The sequence below is a fragment of the Castor canadensis genome, chromosome 2, assembly GCF_047511655.1.
Source record: "Castor canadensis chromosome 2, mCasCan1.hap1v2, whole genome shotgun sequence".
Lineage (NCBI taxonomy): Eukaryota > Metazoa > Chordata > Mammalia > Rodentia > Castoridae > Castor > Castor canadensis.
The window spans coordinates 195767987-195787440 of record NC_133387.1 but is presented as its reverse complement, the minus strand read 5'-3'; the positions used below and the strand labels follow the sequence as shown (position 1 = coordinate 195787440).

General features: G+C 37.5%; 1 protein-coding gene across 2 annotated transcripts in view; it reads right to left on the bottom strand.

The window, feature by feature from the left end:
• The window catches only part of Pdgfd (platelet derived growth factor D), a 230893-nt gene that overhangs the window by 67735 nt on the left and 143704 nt on the right, over window positions 1-19454 (bottom strand). Inside the window, exons 2-3 of one of the 2 annotated variants that reach the window (XM_074066817.1) lie at window positions 4272-4476; window positions 411-591 (exon numbers count right to left, since the gene is read on the bottom strand). In XM_074066817.1, the coding sequence (XP_073922918.1) occupies window positions 411-591; window positions 4272-4476 (386 nt within the window). The remainder of the gene's footprint in view (window positions 1-410; window positions 592-4271; window positions 4477-19454) is intronic. The other variant, XM_074066818.1, reaches the window with a different exon arrangement.

The window sequence follows — 19454 nt, the reverse complement described above, 5'->3', positions numbered from 1 at the left end:
AATGAGACCTGTGAAAACTATTCCAGGAATGGGGTGAGTGGGGGGGATTAAAGGAGAATTATGGAAGGGTGAATTCAGTTATGATATATTGTAAGGACTTTGGTAAATGTCACAATGTACCCTCAGTACAACAATGATAAAAAAGAATACTACTTGTATAAATGGACCTGTATAATAAAAACAAACAAAAAAAGACATGTCCCAAAGATTGATTTAATAAATCAATTATTTATGAATTCTTCATAAATAAAGGCTTTAATATTTTGGCCATAGATAGAAACAAAACATGCCATAAGGAACGAAAAAAGGTCCATTCAACCTCACACCATTGTACTGAATCATAGAGAATGATCTCTATGCTTCATGAAACCAGTGTCTGCTTTTAATCACAGGGTGGTTTAGCTACTTACCACGAAAGAATAATAAATCTTGAATCCAGGTTTTGCCACAAAGTAGTCATCAGACTTGAAAGTTATTTTTATCTGGTTTGTTCTTGATGTTATCCTTGGAGGAACTTCTTTGTGTCCACACCATCGTCCTCTAATGACAGTACTGGTTTCTGATAGATCTTCAACTTCCACAAAATCATATCTAGAATCAATTCAACATAAAGGGCTATGTTTTGATCAAAGTAGGTTTTGAAATTCATACTTTTGCTGAGAAATTGAAACTAACGTGATTTATCATGACTTACCAAATGAAATGAAAACTATAACCTACAGAAATGTTAAAAGGCAAGCTAGATTTAGGATTATATTTTCCAAACTCAAAGTTCAATAATCCATTCTGAGAGAACCAGAATATGCTCTCTGTTATGATGGATTCCAGAGCACTAGTAATCAAAATGGGCTACTTTCTGCACAATCTAGCTTACAAAGTTTTCTTGGAAACACTCATTACAATAAACTGTTTGGAATACTTTAGATATAGCTCAAGTTGTATGCCCAGATATTTACTTTATAAAGTTTTCAAATGAATTCCCACTTTGAATTAATTTACCACACTAAGGGCTTCCCTAAGATGAATGTGATCAACATGTAGGTAGCTTTATAATGAAGAATCAGCATTCCCTTTACAAACTACAAATGGATTTGGACAAGATTTGTTTTATTTTATTTCTGGCTATTTTTCTGGAAGGATCACATCATGAAATGTGATATTTTTTCATAAAGGAAAACATATAACTTTAAGGAGAGATATGCACTAACCAATACCCAAAAAGTCTAGGCTGATTACAACAGGGTGTGAATGAACTCAAGACCATAGTCTCACCCTCAGTGATCAGTGAAACAGAATCCCAGATTGCAGGAAAGTAGCAAGTTCTCTTTACTTATTCTATGTGACCATTTGATCCTTGAAGTTCTTCCATACCCTCCCATCATTCTGTCATATGGTAGGGCATCATCAGTGACAGCAAATTTACCTCTCCTATGGATCATTTGTTCTGTTTTCAGACCCCTAAGGTCTTGGAACATTCTGCTTGATTGGCTGAACAATCTGTCATTCCATTCTGGTCAGTTCTGGTCATCAGTGTTTTGCTTCTCATCTCTACCTTTTCCCAAATGACTTTAAATTTTAAAATCACAAGCAAACCATGCGCAGTCAGTGTGAACAGTGGCAGAAATCTCACAACTACCTTATATATTTTTTTGTCATGATTACAAGAAAGAAATAGCATAAGAAACATCAGGTCTAAATATGAAAAAAAGCCAATATGGACTTGTTGGTTATACCCACACAACTCAAAGCTTTTATTATATTGGGAAGCATAATCTAAGGAGTAGGTAAAAATCATGATATTGTGACTAAATTTCTTTGACAGTTATTTATGAGACCCTTATATCCTTTGCCTCAGTTTCCTTATGGGCAAAATAAGAAGGCTTATGTAATTTTACCAGTTGGATATCTCTTGGGTGCTGTGTAAATTAATTTCTTAACATTTATATGGTGCTTGGAAGATGAAAAGCACTAACAAGGAATCATATTCAAGCAATAAAATATTACAATGTAAACATCAAAGAGGCTTGGGAATAGATGGTTACAAATCAATTGCATTTCCTTTTATATACAATTTGTGTAAATCATATTTACTGCACAGAGCATGAATATACTTGAAACTTTGTTAACACAATAGGTTAATTTTGCTTAAAAAATCCACCACATCAGTATAGTTTACACTCTGAATCCAAAGTCAAGAACACGCCATTTTTGTCATAAGGCAAAAGTTTGAGGCAAGTTTCCAATCTGTTTTTTCCTTTCTTCCTCTTACTTCCGTACCCATTCCTTAAATTTTGAGAGGCAACTAGATTTGATGAAGGGTCCAGAAATGATATAATTCCCACACTTACTCTCAAGTTTTCAAGGCCAGGAGGCCAAAAGGACTTACTGCCTGGATCAAAATCCCAGCTCATTGGTGGATTACTCCTGTGATATTGTGATACAGCAAGAAAATATATATTTGGTCTTTGTCCTTGGTTTGTTTTCTAAATCCCTTGAAGTTTCTGAGTGATGAATGAGAGAAACACCTTTAGCTATTCATAATAAGCTCTTCCAACCATACCTTAGTTTATGCTAATAAGGTGACTGTTAACAGGCACTATATAGCTTCAGAATGGAGCCTGGCCACCAGAAGGACCAATGTATGATTACAGGGATGGAACCATCCATCCTACCCCTGGACCTCTGGGGAGAGGAGAGGGCCTGGAGATTGAGCTCAGTCATCAGTGACCACTGATTTAATCAACAATGCTGACATAATGAAACCTCCAGGGGTTGGTGAACACATGGAGGTATTTGGAAGGTGGTGCACCTGGAGAAGGTGCCATTCCCGTATCTCTTCAGAGTTGTATCCTGTACACTACAATAGTAAAAGTAAACGAAGTGCTGTCTTGAGTCTCATGAATTGATATGCCAAATCACTGAAGCTAAGAAGCGCGTGGTGGGACTCCTGAATTACAACTGCTTGGCTGGTGATATGGGAGGGTTGGGACCAGCTACTGACATTTAACATGGAGGAGTCTTGTGAAATTGAGTCTTTAACTTGTGGGATAAGATGCTAATTCCAAGTAAATTCTGTCAGAATTGAATTCAATTGTAGGTCACCCAACAGGTGTGGAAGATCAGTTGGTGTGAGGGAAAAACTCCCATGCATTTGGTGTAAGGGTGTTCTGTGAGTAGAAACACATTATCATCTTAAACTATCTTTTAATAGTGCTTTTCCCCCAAGTTTTCTTTCTTTCTGTTTTTTGTTTTTGTCAGCACAGAAAATTAGCTCTCCCTTTCAAGGTTGAAAAGATGCATGATCAGCTTTAGTTTATTCTCTTTGTAAATATTAACTGGCTCTCTGTGCATGTATTTGTCTCTGCTTTCTGGCATACATTACCCTCTATGGTCCTAGAAAGTAATAGTCACTGCTGGTATTTGCAGAAAAATAGCAATATAATAAAAGCTGTCAGCATAATAAACATACAAGAAAAGATGACCAAATTTCAGGCACCTCTTTTTATTATTCAAAGGAAAATAAGCCTGCTGAAAGGATTTAGCAGTTCAGTAGTTCATTGGCAATGCAGAACAAGTGCATATAGTATAAAAAGGAAAAAAAAATCCCCAGTTCTTACATGTGATAATTAAGGGAGTAGATGGTATGAATGGACAATTCAAAGAACAATATATGAAGAAGGGAGATTATCAGGCATAGAAACTACAGGCAGCAGACATCTAAGGAGCCACAGGCTCTGGAGTTGCCTCCTTTTTCTTCCTACACATATCTGAGGCATAGAACTGAGTTCACTGTGAGGCCTAGACCAGGTCCTCAGCCACGGTTTTCTCCCCATGCTGGTAACAATGGCCTCAGTCAGTCCCTTGAGCTGAGAAGGGCTTTATGCTCCCTAGGCCCATGACAGGCTTTGGCCTGAATGTTGGGGTGCAGCTCCCAGTGTCCAGGTTATGGAAAATGTCTTCCTGCTCAGAAAGGCTGTTTGGGGCCTAGAAAAGTCACAAGACTCTAGATTGCACTCGACTTGGGGACATGTTGTGACATGCAGTCACAACAGTCACCAAATTAAGTTTCTGTGATTCAGGCCAGGTAACCAAGCCCTATGAGGCAGCTGTCTGTCTGCTAGGGTTAACATAAGGTTTTTATAAAAAAGAAGGGACACATTTTAGGTTAGTCTAAAGGGCTCAAAAGGAATGTTGAATGTGGTATTTTTAGTTCATCTTTTTTTTTCCACCCTGGAACAAGACTCTGAAATGGATTTTTTTTCCTTACTTACCTACAGATATCATTTTCTGCTTCCTCTAATCCAAATTGATGGTCAAACGCTAGCTGTATCCTTGTTTTCTCCTGGGAATGGAGCCGCCAGGTCAGAAGCAGGTTCCTGGGGTAGCTGTTGGGGAAGCGAGGACTCTGTACATGGCCGTTGCCTGTCACCCGGATGGTCTCATCTCTTCGGTACAAGTCTGTGAGGTGATTGCTCTCTGTTAGTAGTCACAACTTGTAGAAATTAGTATGTTGCTCCAATTACAGGAAAGCAAAAAAGAACAATTTATAGCATTACATTTCAAAGCACTTCTTAATTTTTGTTTACAAAAATAAGACCAAACTGCTGCCTTCTGGTTAAGTAAACAAGATGTATTTCTACTATTTCCTACCTCTTCAAATTTTTCACCAGGTTGTTTTTTTTTTTTTTTTTTTTTTGAGACAGGGTCTCACTACCATATCTTTTGATGCTTAATACTTCATATTTTGGGGTTTTTTTTTACATCTTTTTTTTTTCAGTTCCTGGGGTTGAACCCAAGGCCTCATGCATGTTAGCCAAACACTCTACCACTGAACTACACCCCCAACACTCTTACATCACCTTTTTTTTTTTTTTGATGGGGCTGGGGTGCTGGAACTGAGTGCTTCACACTTTCTTGGAAGGCACCCTACCACTTGAGCTATACCTCCGGGCCTTCTTGTCTGGTTATTTTGGAAACAGGGTCTTGCTTTTTGGGCATTGACTCTGATCCTATTTACGCTTCATGCTGTAGCTGGAATGACAGGCACACACCTGTCATGCCCAACTTTCGACATTGACATGGAAAAAAGTCTCGTGAACTTTTTTTGCCTGGGTTGGCTTTGAACCATGATCCTCCTGATCTCAGCCTCTCACTTACATCACTCTTAACAAGCAAAAATTATCAGTTATCTTAGACTTCAGGTTCATTAGACTGGAATTAAAGTCAGGAGGTAATTTCAAATAGCTCATACTTCTTCTTTTCTTGTGATACAAATAAATAAAACAAGTTTATTACATTGACAGTGTAATGGCATACTCCAGTGACTAGCCCAGGAGGTAACCCAATAGTGCTGAATGAATCAAGAAGTGAAAAACATCTATCTAATGGTCACTTCTGTTATATTCCAATGAGTTTTTCTATTGTAAAAATGGTATATTTTTGACCATGGCTTTATGTGACTTAAAATAGGCCCAATTCACATTGCATTTTCTGGATGTTGCATAATAAAGAATTTGATTATTGTCCTGGGTTCCTGGGAAGACTCTCCATGTCATTGGAATTTCCCAAGTGATAGGAATGTCTTTTCGTGGGGGTATTCCCTAGGATCACAACTAGCTCATACTAATGAGGAAATTTATTGTGGGTCCCCAGATGGTTTCAAGAGGTGGTTGGCCATGCCAGAAAGATCAACATGTGGCCAAAGAGTTAGGGTTTTTAGCCACGTGAAATCAGCCTAATCTGCCAAACTACAGGGATGGAGGCAAAGTTGGATACTGGACTCCACTCATGTGGCCAAGGATTAAGTCAATCATGCCTGCACAGGGAGACCCCAGTAAAAACTCTGGGCATGAGTGTTTGTGATATATATTGACATGAAGAAGGCAATGTATACTAAGGACACAGAAATCTCACTCCTGGAACCCTTCCAGAACTCACCCTACCTGTCTCTTTATTTCATTGGTCCCAATTTCTGTCCACTATAATAAAGCTTTAATTGTAAGGATAGTGCTTTATTGAGTTCTGTGGGTTGGTCTAGAAAATTATCTAACCTGAGGGGCTTTGGAAATCCTTGAATTTGTAGCTAGAAGAAGTACGGGTGGTTTAAGGACCCCCAAACTTGCAGTTGGTGTCCAAAGTGAAGGCAGTCTTGGGGGGGCTTGTGCCCTTAACCCATAAATGTGACCTGACTCTGGGGAGTTTAAATTATTATTTCATTGCACTGAAGATTCCTTTTTCATACTCCCTGGCATTCAGAGTTGTTTGCACTTTATGTTTTGGCTTTGGAAGGCTGAATTGTTAACAGACCTCCAGTCACAGTCTGCTTGTATTCTCTCACAGAGAGTCGACTTTGAGGCCTCTAATTCAGTAAGCCTGGTCAGGGAGGCTAAACTGAGGATGGGAAGGTTGCTGAGGGTGGTTGTTAAAGCTTCCAAAATGAGAGAAAGGGTTGAACAGGAACTGGCATGTGAAATGCTATCCTTCTATTTTTCCAATATTTTGTGCATTTGGGAATTTATACTTTTTTTGGAACTCATTCATTGTTTACTGTGTTGTAGTTTTCGCAGCTTGACTTTGTGTAGGAGAGAGTCCTAGGAGGGGCAGTGGGTAGTGCAAGGAATTGCTGTCCCCAGTCCCTGCCTGGGATGACAGCATTGGCTCTGCAGTAATGGTATCATCTCCAGCAAGCTCACCAACTTCAAAGTTACTGAAAAAATCATTTTTGCCATTTGACCCTTTACTCTTCTTCTCTCTTGACCTTATGCTAAAAATACAGTTGTGAAAATTACCTGTTGGCTCACTCTGTCATAAAGGCTGTCTGGAAAGGGGTCTGATCAATGTGATATCTGTCAGTCACCAATTTTACTAAGAACAGACTCTAACCGAAATGTACAATAAGCCCTTGGTATCAGTGGGTCCGTAGTTCCAAGCAGACCTCTGGGGAGGAAAATCCATGCGTGCTCAGGATTCATGCATGGAAGGCAGTGCTGTATTGTGGGTGTTTGATTGTTCCTGCTAACGACATACTGCCTTTCCACAAATCAGAAATTTCCACCTTATCACTTAAGTTAAGCACATAATGTGCGCTTTTTGGCTTGGAAGAATTACCATAGCTTTTTGGGCACCTTTTCCCTTTGGGGAGGCAGATTTTCACAAAATTAAGTGCAGGGAATCACTCAGAAGATCACACAATGATTTAAGCACAGCTGACGACAGACAACACAGGACTGAGAGCTTCCTGCATCAAGTGACCTGTGGAATTCACCCGAGAAGTTGAAACTTTTGTTTTTGAAATTTCTTTTGATTGCTTATGTATTTACTGACTGTGCCTGGTCAAAACTGTGTAATAAATACATGGATAAGGCAGGCTTACTGCACTGCAATATTTTCCAGGCTTCTATCACTAAGTATTACTGCCACAATTGTTGCCATATTTTCTTAGCTCTACTATTATTTACCTAACATTTCTCCCTAAATTAGTGTTTTTGTTCAAAGGCAAATTTATTCTAAAATAAAACTTTCTATCAATAATGTCAATGGTAACTACTTGCCATTTGCTGTGAATAGAAGGAACCATAAATCTAGATATATAGCTATTAAATTTACAGTCTCCAGCTCAGGTGTTCACTATTCATTTGTGTAATAAAGAGATTATGCAGCACACTTTCTCTTTGGTCTCTGTCAGGGGTCACATTGAGTGGCTGTGTGTGCATGTGTGTGTTTCCTGTTTCAGATGCTATGCTGGATGTGGATGTGATTAGAAAAGAATGTTTAAAAAATGGCTCCTATCTTCCTACCCCTGGAAACAAAGTGTATGACACTGAACCAGTATAAACAATGCACAACAGAATGTGAAATGCTAAGTGAAATGCAGTGATTGCCCAGAAGCAGGGAGACCTTGAATACAAGGTGTGTTTATGGGATCATGGTCACAGGTCTGTCCATACCACACACGGTCCAGTTGGCACCAAGGAATACACAAAGGGGCTACAAGCTTTAATAACACAGGGTTTTATTAGTGTCTACAGGGGTAGTATGGGGGTGACCTAGAATGGCAGTTGGCAGTGAAGCCACAAGGAGGGAAAAGTAAAAAGGAACATTTAGTTAAGCAAGGAATGCAAAGGGATGGGCCAAAGGCAGCAGCAATATGTGAAGCCCAGGCCGTGGGATCAGGGTGGAGTTTTTGATACCCAGACATCTGCAAGGGGAAATTGTTTTCTGAGGAAATAAAGTTCAGTTTCAATGCAGTGACGAGGGATTCGAGTGGAAATAGTAACCAGCTTTGGGATAGGGGGCTGGACCTGAGCTGAGAGAACACAATAGATGTGAGGCCTACAGCTGAGAAAGGGTAGAGGAAGCCTTCCAGATCACTGATCCTTCTGTAGGAAGAAGAGTCCTGAGGAGGGTGCAGCAGGTTTGATGCTTGTGGACATGCCTGGGGGTGGCAGGTGACAATAGGTGTGCTGGGGAAATCAGAAGGATGGCTGGGAGGGAAAACAGGGCTAAGTTAGGCTGTCCAGAAAAGAGAGCATCAACATAATGACAGAGTAGTCAAAATGACTAATGCAGAAGCAAGACTGGGCATAACAGAGGGAGAAAAGAACACAAAACATGGCAGTAATGAAGTCAATGACTTTCTTTAAAAGTACAATTTGAAGAATTGTGTATGAAAGGGACTTATTTTATAAAATATTATTAAAGGTTAGATGTCTTAAACATAGAAACTCTGGTTAAAAATAAAATGCCAATTATATTTGTAAGAAGGCAGTTGGGAGATAGAGAGAAAAAAGTCCCTTCTTATATTCTTTAAGACAATACTTATTCCCAGTTTGATAAATTGATCACAGACTTATGCTGTACTATGTTGAACAAGAGGGAGAAATAACAAATTTTCTGCTATATCTCTCCTTAAAAGCAAAATTCAAGCAGGGCATGGTGGTGTACACTTGTAATCTCAGCCACTTGGGAGGAGGAGGCAGGAAGATCACAAATTTGAGGCTAGCCTGAGCAAATGTAGTGAGATCTACCTCAAAAACAAACAAACGCAAGGGCTGGTGTGTGGCTCAAGTGGTAGGAGTGCTTGCCTAGAAAGCATGAGGTCCTGGGTTCAATTGTCCAATACTACAAAAAAAAATTTTGTCAAAATACACAAATACACATACTCAAGAGGAATAACAGCAAATTACAAGTGTTTAGGTTTTCCTTCTAGGCACATTTCTCCTTTCATTCTAGGGTCTAATCACTTTATATGTGTGTGTGTGTAAATGTATATGTATACATTTACATATATGTACATATAAAACAACTCTCTGAAATAAGTATGATTATTACAACATTTGACATGAAGATTCTGGGGAACAGAGAAGTCAAGCGTCCTGCTCGAGGTCACAGATCTAGTTAAAGGTGCAAAGAGAACACACACCCAGGCAACCTTGTCCCATAGATGATGCTCTTAACCACTGTGTTAGCGAAATTGTTCTTTCTAGTCTGAAATTTACTGGAGGCAATTTTACATTCTTGGCTATCTGTAATACACTTTAACTTCTGAATCACACTGTTTACATATAATTTATAACTTCATGCCAACTCAGGCTATTCATAGCAGAAGAGTTACAATGAATTATAGACACAGAGAAGAACCTATCAGGTTAAACCTGAGATAACTACCAAAGCGTTATATACAAAGTCATATTGCTGAACAAAAGCATTCACTTTGGTGTTCCAATAATAGCTAACATTTATGGAGCAATTATTATGTGTTAGGCACTGCAATAAGTGGCTTAAAACCACTATTCTATTTAATCCTTGAAACAACCCTATGCAATTAGTAATGTCTTCACTTTATAAAGGAAGTTCTTAGAATTTAAGAAATTTGTGACTCAAGGTAGAATCAAGATCTGACCGTAGGCAGTCTACTTTCAGAGTGCAGAAACTTAACCAGGGCACAGTACCAGCTATTAAACTACAAAAATAGGAAATAAATCAGTTTTTATTGATAGAAAGTAATTTGTATGTCTATATGACAAGAATATAAAGTCTTATTTTGCATCTTAATACAGAAGGAGGTTCATGGTCTCATAAACTCTGAATTGTGCATTTGACTTTAAAAAGCCAGTTAAAATGGAAAAATGTTAAAATATTATATCTATTCTGCCCCCAATGCTTTAAAAAACTCATTTTGCCAGATCAAATACCCCAGAAGCTCATGAAAGTTACTGCAGGCACCGTAGATTGTCCCTGGAACTCATTTGGACCAATCGTTCTCCAAGTGACAGCATCCCTGGCATCACTCAGGGGCCTGATGGAATTGCAAATTCTTACTGCACCCCCACCCCACCCCGACTGAAATGTAGGGATGGAGTCTAGTGCCACCTGGGTTAATAAGTCCTCCAGGCAATTCTGATGCAGCCTAAAGCTAAGAACGACCAACCATTCCTATGTTCCACTGTGTTGCTTCTTATTCTCATTTTCTGTTTCCTCCCCATCCTTGCTTTGTCCCTCATGTCTAGGTTTTCATCTCACCCCCTTGACTGGTAACCTGTCTTGGACTCACTTTCCTGTCTTTGACCTTGGAAGCTCCTCTAGGGCATCATTTTTGGTACAAAATGACCCAAATGGTAAGAGGCTGCCCATCTCTGTGCTCTTGACACTGTGAAGCTGGATTTCACCATTAGCTTAGTCCTCCTCAATTCATGGAAAGGTCATCATTGGTTCTGACATGCTTGGCGATCTATCATCACACATAATGGTACTTTAAGGAGGAGTGAAATTATGAATAATGGTAGAACTCTGATTTTTTTTTCTGCTAGAACATATTATCTATAACAACATAAGATGCAAAGGGCAAATACTGAATTACTGAAGTCATGATTAAATTATTTGATCATAGGAACAATGATATAGCTTACAGCTGTGCCACCTCACACCAATTCAGTGCAATGGTTATAGATATAACATTTGCCCCAGTAACCGGTAAGATGCCCACGAGCCAGCAGCATGAAGCCAGAAACCCTGTATTCTTCAGCTATAAGCCAAAAGCAAAGGATAGTCACACACTCAGGGAAATTCCAAAACTGCACTTATAAAATGGCTGTTTCCTGATCCAACAAATATGTCACTGTCTAGAATGTAGCTGCATGACCTCTAAACCACACAGTCCTACTTCTGCTATCTAACAACCACAGGTAAGCTCAATTTGTGCAAGACGAAATATAACTCATACATATCCATCCTGCAAGTCTGTCATGAAAAAAAGTTGTTAAAATGGGAAATAAATATCATTGTTTTCATTCTGTTTTTAAAGTTTTTATCTGACTTTAACAGGAAATAAAACAAGCAGAGAGAAATTAAAATGATTTGCTACAAGCTAAAACAATAAAATGCTGCTACAGCATATGTAAGGTCTGACACTTGAACAATTTTTTTCTTTTTGGAGGTAGTAGGGTTTAAACTCAGGGCCTCATACTTGCTAGGCAGGCATGCTACCACTTGAGCTCCCCACCAGTCGACTCTACCCGAGTTCTGCTAACATCTTCCAGTGCCACAGATAACAGCATAAGGCACCATGTCAATTTTCTGGAGTCTGTTTCCTAACCTTACAGTTTTGGGGTCTGGATAATGAGGCATTTCAGAAGCTTTTCAGTTGAAAATGATATGACAGTTTTCTTTCAAGGGATAGAACTTGCTGGTGGTTTGACCATGGCTAACAGGCAAGATGAAACAAGAGTGGGACAAGAGAATCTGAAGTCCAAAATGTTCCATAGGAACGATGGTTAGACAGTTTTTATCCGTAAACATGATATTATCTGCAGTTGTATGCGTCATCTATAGTGACAGTACAAATGGATGGTTTTAACAAGGGGTTCCTCAAATTGGTTAGAAAATCTTATTTTTCACCAATTAGAAAAGTATCCGTGGCACGTAACTATTCACTTGGCATATTGATTTGTGTTGAACCTGTTATGGAGGAATTAAAGTCAATCTTTTAATTTAGAAACATATAGAACCTTTCACTCTTTTTAAAATTAAAGACTTCTCTCTGAGGCTGGGATATCAAAATAGTCATGCGAAGTTTATAATTTCCTTTAAAGTTTAATAAGGAAGTAAAAAACCAAGCAAACAAAAAAACTCACTGCAGAATATTAAATTCCTGAGGGAAAAACTATGTCATGTTCACCAGTGTAACCTCAGTGCCTTTGCAGTCTGGGCATATGGCAACACTCAGAATAAGTCTGTTAAATACTACACGGATGGATGGTTACAGAAAACGGTGCATACTTAGAGGTTCTAAGGCAAATAGCAGAAAGAAAGAGACCAAAAAAGACAATTTAATCAAAAATAAAGTTGTAAAACACCCTAGATATTTTATTTCTAGGAAATAAAATATGTAGCAAGTGGGTCTGACATTTGTGGGAATATCCTTAGTGTGAGCACCTAAAAATTACTGAATGATCCTGTTAGTTGTCTGGTTTAAATATTAATTCTGAAATGGTTTATCTTTGTTATGATATTTCTATCAAGTAATCTACTAGCTGTGCTTTTGCTGGGCCTTCATACACTTTAAAAGAGTTGTGAACCAGAAAGAAAAGATGAAAGAGGTTACAGGACAAGGAGGAGAGTTTGCTGTTATATTTAAGGTCTGTTCTCTGATTTGTTGGTAGTTGCTATTATTAAACGGGGTATGAAATCAGGTGAGTAACTACCCACAGGTTCTCCTCTTAGGCAAACATCTAATTTAGAACATTCACATCAATAAGGTGAATCAAAAATCAGTTTTGTGCCTTGCAAATACACTACTACTACTACTTAACCCTTTGCAATGATTTCTGCACTGTCTTTCAGCAAATAAAAGCATAGTACAGAAAAATGTCTTAGGATGAAAAACAGTACCTTAATTGGTGAGACAGCGTGCAATCTATTGCTGAGAAGGCACAAAAGAAATCAGGGGTGGTGAAAATCAAAGAAAGTAGGGGAAGAAGTCCCTAATTTAAAAATGAGTAGGTCAATTTGTAGAACAGAGACTAAAATGCACAATTGAGATGAAACTGAATTTAATTAGATAATTTTCTGTGAATTATCTCCTAACTCAAAAAGTACAGGGTTGGAGCCTCACTATGCAACCTGATAAAAGTGGAAATTAGGCTCTAACAATGTAGTTTAAAGATCAGTGTGAGGGCTTATTCGACAATTATTTTCCTCAGGGTTTGCTAAGGTGCTGAAGCTTGTAATCGATGAACTAAATTCCCTCTGCAACTGCTAATGGGACAATCTTCATTAAGCAATTTTTGGTTAACACCTTGTATATGTTCCCAGTGAGAACCAGTTTTCCAATGGCCCTCATTAGCTGTCTAAAAACAACATTCACCTGTGCTCAATCTGTGCCCTACTTTTAAGCATGTCAAGAGCAAACCTGATCAAACAGCAGTCATTTATTGAGATCGTTCCATTACTTTTCTAAGAACACAGTAGTAACACAAAACCTTGATGGTGATGATGATTTTGGAAGGAAAGAGTTGTTTGTCCCTTACCCACACATGCATGCATATATATATATATATATTTCTTTTAATTATGGCTCCCTTTGGTACTGTGCTAACATTTCATAAACAGCCTTGTGCATAGTTAGAATTTGTAAACACTGTTTTTGGAGAGTGATCACTTGATTACTCCCTGAGCTCAAAATTCTCCTTTAAACATCTGAGTCCACCAAAATAGAAAAAAGAAAAGTATCATGAAATCCTTTTGAAAATGTGTCAGAAACAGTCCCTGGCAGTGTAGTTGTGCCTGAATTACTATGCTGATAATTACTATTCTTCACCTCACGAGGTCTTTTAATATAAAAGGATTTGTTTTGTTATTGGACTTCAGCAGTAATCATTATTTCCTTCAAAACTGCTTTCATTTTTATAGGTAAATTACAGAAGTGACTTATAATTATATCAAAATGGAAATAATTTTCCTTCTGAAATGATTTTAGCCCTTTTTTTAAATTGAAGTCCAGGTGAAGACTCATAAAATATGAACTAATAAAATATCCATGCTATCTTTTTATCCCATTATGTCAGCTCATATTAATTAACCCTCTGGCAATTCTCTTTTCTTCCATTACAGTTTTTGACATGATGATATTGTTCTTTATATACATATGGATGTGAAAAAATGTGAAAAAACATTAAGAACTGTGGCAGATAGGAAAGGGTATTGTTTATGGCATAACAGAAAATATAATAGAATCAAAGGGGTTCTAAGAGGGAGATCCTTTTAATCACACTAACTAATCCAGAAAACAAGACAACCACTGCCAACATCACAGAAAGTAACAGGCAAAATTTTAGAAAGAAAAGTCATACTGGGTAGTAGCCAGGATTTGCATTTCTTCTAGAAAACATACATCATAGGAAGATAATTGTCTTTGTGATTTTTTGTTGCCATCACAGAACACCAGGGACTTGGTGAGTTATAAAGAATGGCAGTTTATGTTGGCTTGCAGCTCTACAGGATAGGAAGTCCAATAGTATAGTGCTGGCATCTTTTTGTCACTGGTGAGTGTTTCATGCTGCCTCAGCTCACGGGGAAAGTGGACAGGCAGTGGGCACATTCCAAAGACAGGAAACACTAGGGCTGTCTAACTTTAAAGCAACCTACATTTGTAGTAACTAATCTAGCCCCCTGCCAATAAGAACTTACTCCATCAAGAAAGGTATTGGGCTCTCTAACAACCTAATGATCTCTTGAACACTTTCAACACTCCCACAATGGAAACCAAATTTCACCATGAGTCTTGGAACGGATGAACCACATTCAAATCATAGCACCAATGTTCTTAAAAATATTGCCCTGGAAGTTGATGTATTCTAAGTATGAACTTTAAGCATTCACAGAGAATAAAAATTTTCTGAAATTATTTCACAAGGTAAATTTCAAGAGGAAGTAATCCATTAAAATCTATGGGTGGGACTGAACAGCGTGGAACAGAGGTGATCAAAAAATGTCATATTGATTAATAATTGATCTGCACGGACAAAGAATAGCTTGTGACTAACTGGGCTCACCAATTTTTGGGAAATAGATAACTGGAAGCTAAAAGAAGAACCACATGGTTTATTACTTGTAGTATAGCTACATCTGTGTCTATATTTAATAAGAATACAATTTACATATCATATAATGAACCATTACGTATGCTTACAATTAAGCTTAAATGTTTATTAAACTATATGACTTTAGAGCTATTTATGGACTCAGTAGTTTTTAATACCAAATTTTGCTGAATTCCCAAATGTCCTTTTCACATTTTAATATTTAAAAATACAGGAATATCTTATGGTTACTGTTAAAAGTAATGGCCAAGCTATTAGGAAGAAAAGCAAGTTGGGACATAATTGTTATATCTTGTGTATGAGCAAATTTAGTTATGCTAAGGAGATAACTGTCATCTGGTTTCTTCGGTAGTGCCAAATATGGATAAGTTGTGAAATGCTTACACATTTAATAGTCATTTTTAATGTCTTATGAAGACTGCAGTTACGTTAGGAGGCAGCACACACACACACACACACACACACACACACACAAAAGCCGTGTGCAGATAAATGTGTTTATATAAATGTAAATGAAATGAAAAAATTAAATATACTAAAAGATGGATCTGTGTTTTCTGGTAAAAATAATCAAATGTTTTATGGGACCAAAGCTGAGAAGAAGATATATACAAGGAAAACTATATTTGATTTGTCTTTTATGTTGTAGGAAATAAATTCACTGCTCACCTCAGACAATAAAATTAAAAGCACCAGAAAATGAAAAATATCTCAGAGTTGGTCAAAGAATTGTCAAAGCTCTGAGAGATTAATGTAAATTATTCACGCATTGTGACAGTGCTAAATGTCTACCTGTCAAAAGCTGCTGGCTTTCAAGAGAATTAAATACCTAGTGATATGTCACACAGTAAGCCAAAAATGATACAATTAATTAAATAGAAAATGCAGACAAATTCCCAGCACTATTTGGCATTGTTTAAAATTATTTTCAGTCTTAAAATGCTCACTAAGCAAACCAAGACACCAGCTGGTTAAAAAAAAATAACCTCGAATCCCTGTATCACTACTGGACAGAAATGATTTAGAAGACTTTTGATACTCAACATGAAAAAGTCTTGCATTTGGACTTCCACTGAGATAATGAAAAAAAAAACCCACTACACTCTTCTGGAAATATTTGCAATTATCCTTTTATTAAAAAGAGTTTTGTGTGCTTTCAAGGCAGATCTTTCGCTAACGCTATTACTCAATCAATGCTCTGTTATATAATGGCTGGTGTTTCAGAGTGAAACAAGCTTTTCATTTCTTTGTCAAGTCTCAGGCTACCATATCTCTTCAAGTGTTTTTACCTGGACTTGGGGTCCTCCTCTATGGACTCTCCTCTTGTCCTAGGCACAATCATGGAGTGGCGTAAATCAAGAGAGTAGATTATATCAAACCTCAGAGACTTTCACAACAAAGTTGTTTTTTTTTTGTTTTACTTTTTATGCTACCTGCCCAGTTTTGATTGGTGGAAATTCTGCTTCATGTTTTCTCACTCTGGGACCTGGGCTAATGAGGTGTGATTTATCATCATAATATTTAAGAATCACACAGGAAGCATTATAGTGGGTAAGTCAGGAGATGAGGATTTGCCTTACAGATTATTTTTGTTTGGTTTTGTTTTACAGTGGAGGGGAGGGAACTCAGGCCATGTGAATGCTAGGCAGTGCTCTACCTCTCAGCTATATCCCCAGCCCTGTTCCCAACACAGCAAGTGCCTAGAAGTAAGGAGAACTGGGACCTGATAAGCAGATAACGGTGACCTCTGTATGGTTTACTTCCTTCCCACACATGGAAGCGTAAGGCTTGGCTTGACTTTGGCTTTCCAATTGGCAGCAACATCTATACACACGCTGAATAACCTCTCATCACTATTTTATTATAAATCATTGCAAGGAGAGATGGTCAGGAGAGAAATGTAGGTGAAAGCTGGAGACTACCAAAGAAGCAAAAAAGGTGTGAGGTTCTAGAAAAACACATGAGTAATGTCTTCATTTTCTTTAGAGTTTGTTGTCTTGCAAATCGGTTTCACCTACCAGGCAAACTGAATGGTGATGGCTTCTTCAGTGCCATCTTAAGAAGTATTTGGAGACTGTGTCTATGCTAAATGGAAACAATGGAACTGATTAATAGTGTTTGGCATGGACCCAGAAGCAGACAGAAATATGCTTCTGCCATCCAATTATATTACTACTGAGTCATATTACATATCTTGTAGACACTATACAATTTGTTTTTCTCTTGCCTATCCAACAAGATTATAGCTTTGCAGATAGCATAATTCATAGTAGGTACCTACAAATTACTTATTGACTGAGTGGTTTTTTTTTTTGACAGTACTGGGGTTTGAACTCAGGGCCTCACATTTACTAGGCGCTTTACCGTCTGAGCCACTCTGCCAGCCTTGACTGAATACTTGTAAATAACATAGAAAACATGGGTGGTATACTTACCTAAAAGCAAATAAATCCCTTGGCAAATTACATTAGGTATCAAGCCATTTACACATTCTACAGAATCTCTGAGAATGTTCAATGAAAATAGTAATTTTCACAAAAGCTAGTATTTACAATAATGTTTAATGGTTATTGGTTCACTTAGCTCTGGTAGCTAGTAACTCATTATTAGCAATAATTAAGAAAAGTTAGTAACTTCAGATAGTAGACAATTAGATTTCCTTAACCAGGTCAGCAGGTCTTAAGGGGAGAGCTGAGTACCAGTTGTGCCGGTACTCACGATCCCACAAAGGCAAGGTTTACCATGATCCTAGTTCTAGGCCTGGTCCCGATCAGTTTAAGTGTTTGTTGCATGAGTAAATGAAAGACTGAAGGAACTGCCTAAATTGATGCTTCTTTGCAGGTATTTCCCATCTCAAGACTACCCTGCTTAATCTCTACAACTATAATTCTAAGCAAAAATTTGATAACAAATAGCATTGTCTTTGACAGGAAAAACTAGGTTAAACATCTAGTTACAGTCATAAAAGACTGGAAATAATGATAGAGTCAGGTTGTCAAATAAGGAATTTATAAATATTCTAACACATTTTATGCTTTGGAGATCATTTGAAATGTTTATCATGGACCCTTGGTCAATGAAATATATGTTAATTTTAGACAAACTTGCTTTCTCGTTATACCACTACAGTGGCAATGTAGAATATTTTTCAGATGAGTTACAAGGAACAGGTCTAATATTTAATAAAGGACAATATATACTAATGAATATTGAGAAAGATGACATCATATGTACAGCTATTGTTAAAAGGAACCTACTTGAGAACAACACAGTCTCACTGTAGATTTATGGGAAAAAATGACTAATTGTATACCAGCCTTGGTCTGGTTTCTCCAGGAGCCTGTATATTAATAATAATCACACAATTTGCTACATGAGTAGTGAGAAAAAATGATCCCAAATTTCTGGAACAAGATCCAAAGTAGTGGGTTGGAGGTGGAGCTCAATTTGTAGAGTGCCTGCCTAGCAAGCATGAGGCCCTGAGTTCAAACCCTAGTACCACCTTAAAAAAAAAATCCAAAGTAGTCCATGATTATATTAACATTTACTGAGATCTTACAGAGTGCTGAGTGAGACACTGAAGGTGGAAGAAAATCCATGCTGTCAACCTATATAAGTACTCTTAAGCAGAACAAAAGAGTTCTTGTGTCTTAGTTTTCTATTATTTTTGCAAAGGAAAAGGAAAAAAAATAAATAAAACTTTCTAGCCCCACGATATGAAGGTTTCAAACAGAGTCAGTGTATTTGTTGGTCCAAACTATTTTTACGCTTCTTTTTTATTTAATTCATAAGCTATGAGTCCCCACTTTTAACCACTATAAGAAGGTTTTTAAATAAGAATATAAACATTCTGAAACATACTCAATAAAACCCTAAGCTTTAAAATGCGCTAGTTACTAATCTTCTGAGAGGTTGTCACAGATGCTATAGTCTGACAAGCCAGAGTCTGAAACAAGATTCTCTTTTCTCTTGATTGACAAAATGCTCCTTGAAAAAGAAATGCAGATTTTGTGTATTCTCAAGAGGTCTCAGGTGTGAACAAAGCCACCTTTTAAGTTAGTCTGAGAAAAAGACCTATTTCAAAACTGAAGAACTATAGGTCATCTCTTTTTGTATTTTAGAAAAAAAGAAAGAAAGAAAAAGAAGACAGCATTGCCTTTGCATTTGGAATACAAAATAAGCATTTGAAAACACCTGTGCACATAAGAAAATCATCTATTTAACATTTTCCTTAAATAAAACAGTACATTCAAAAGCATGCTGTTCTAATGAGTATACGTTGCTACATTAGACTTAAAAACTACACCTTGAATAAACTAGGGTTTAAAACTGAATCAATTTAAAAATACCAGAATA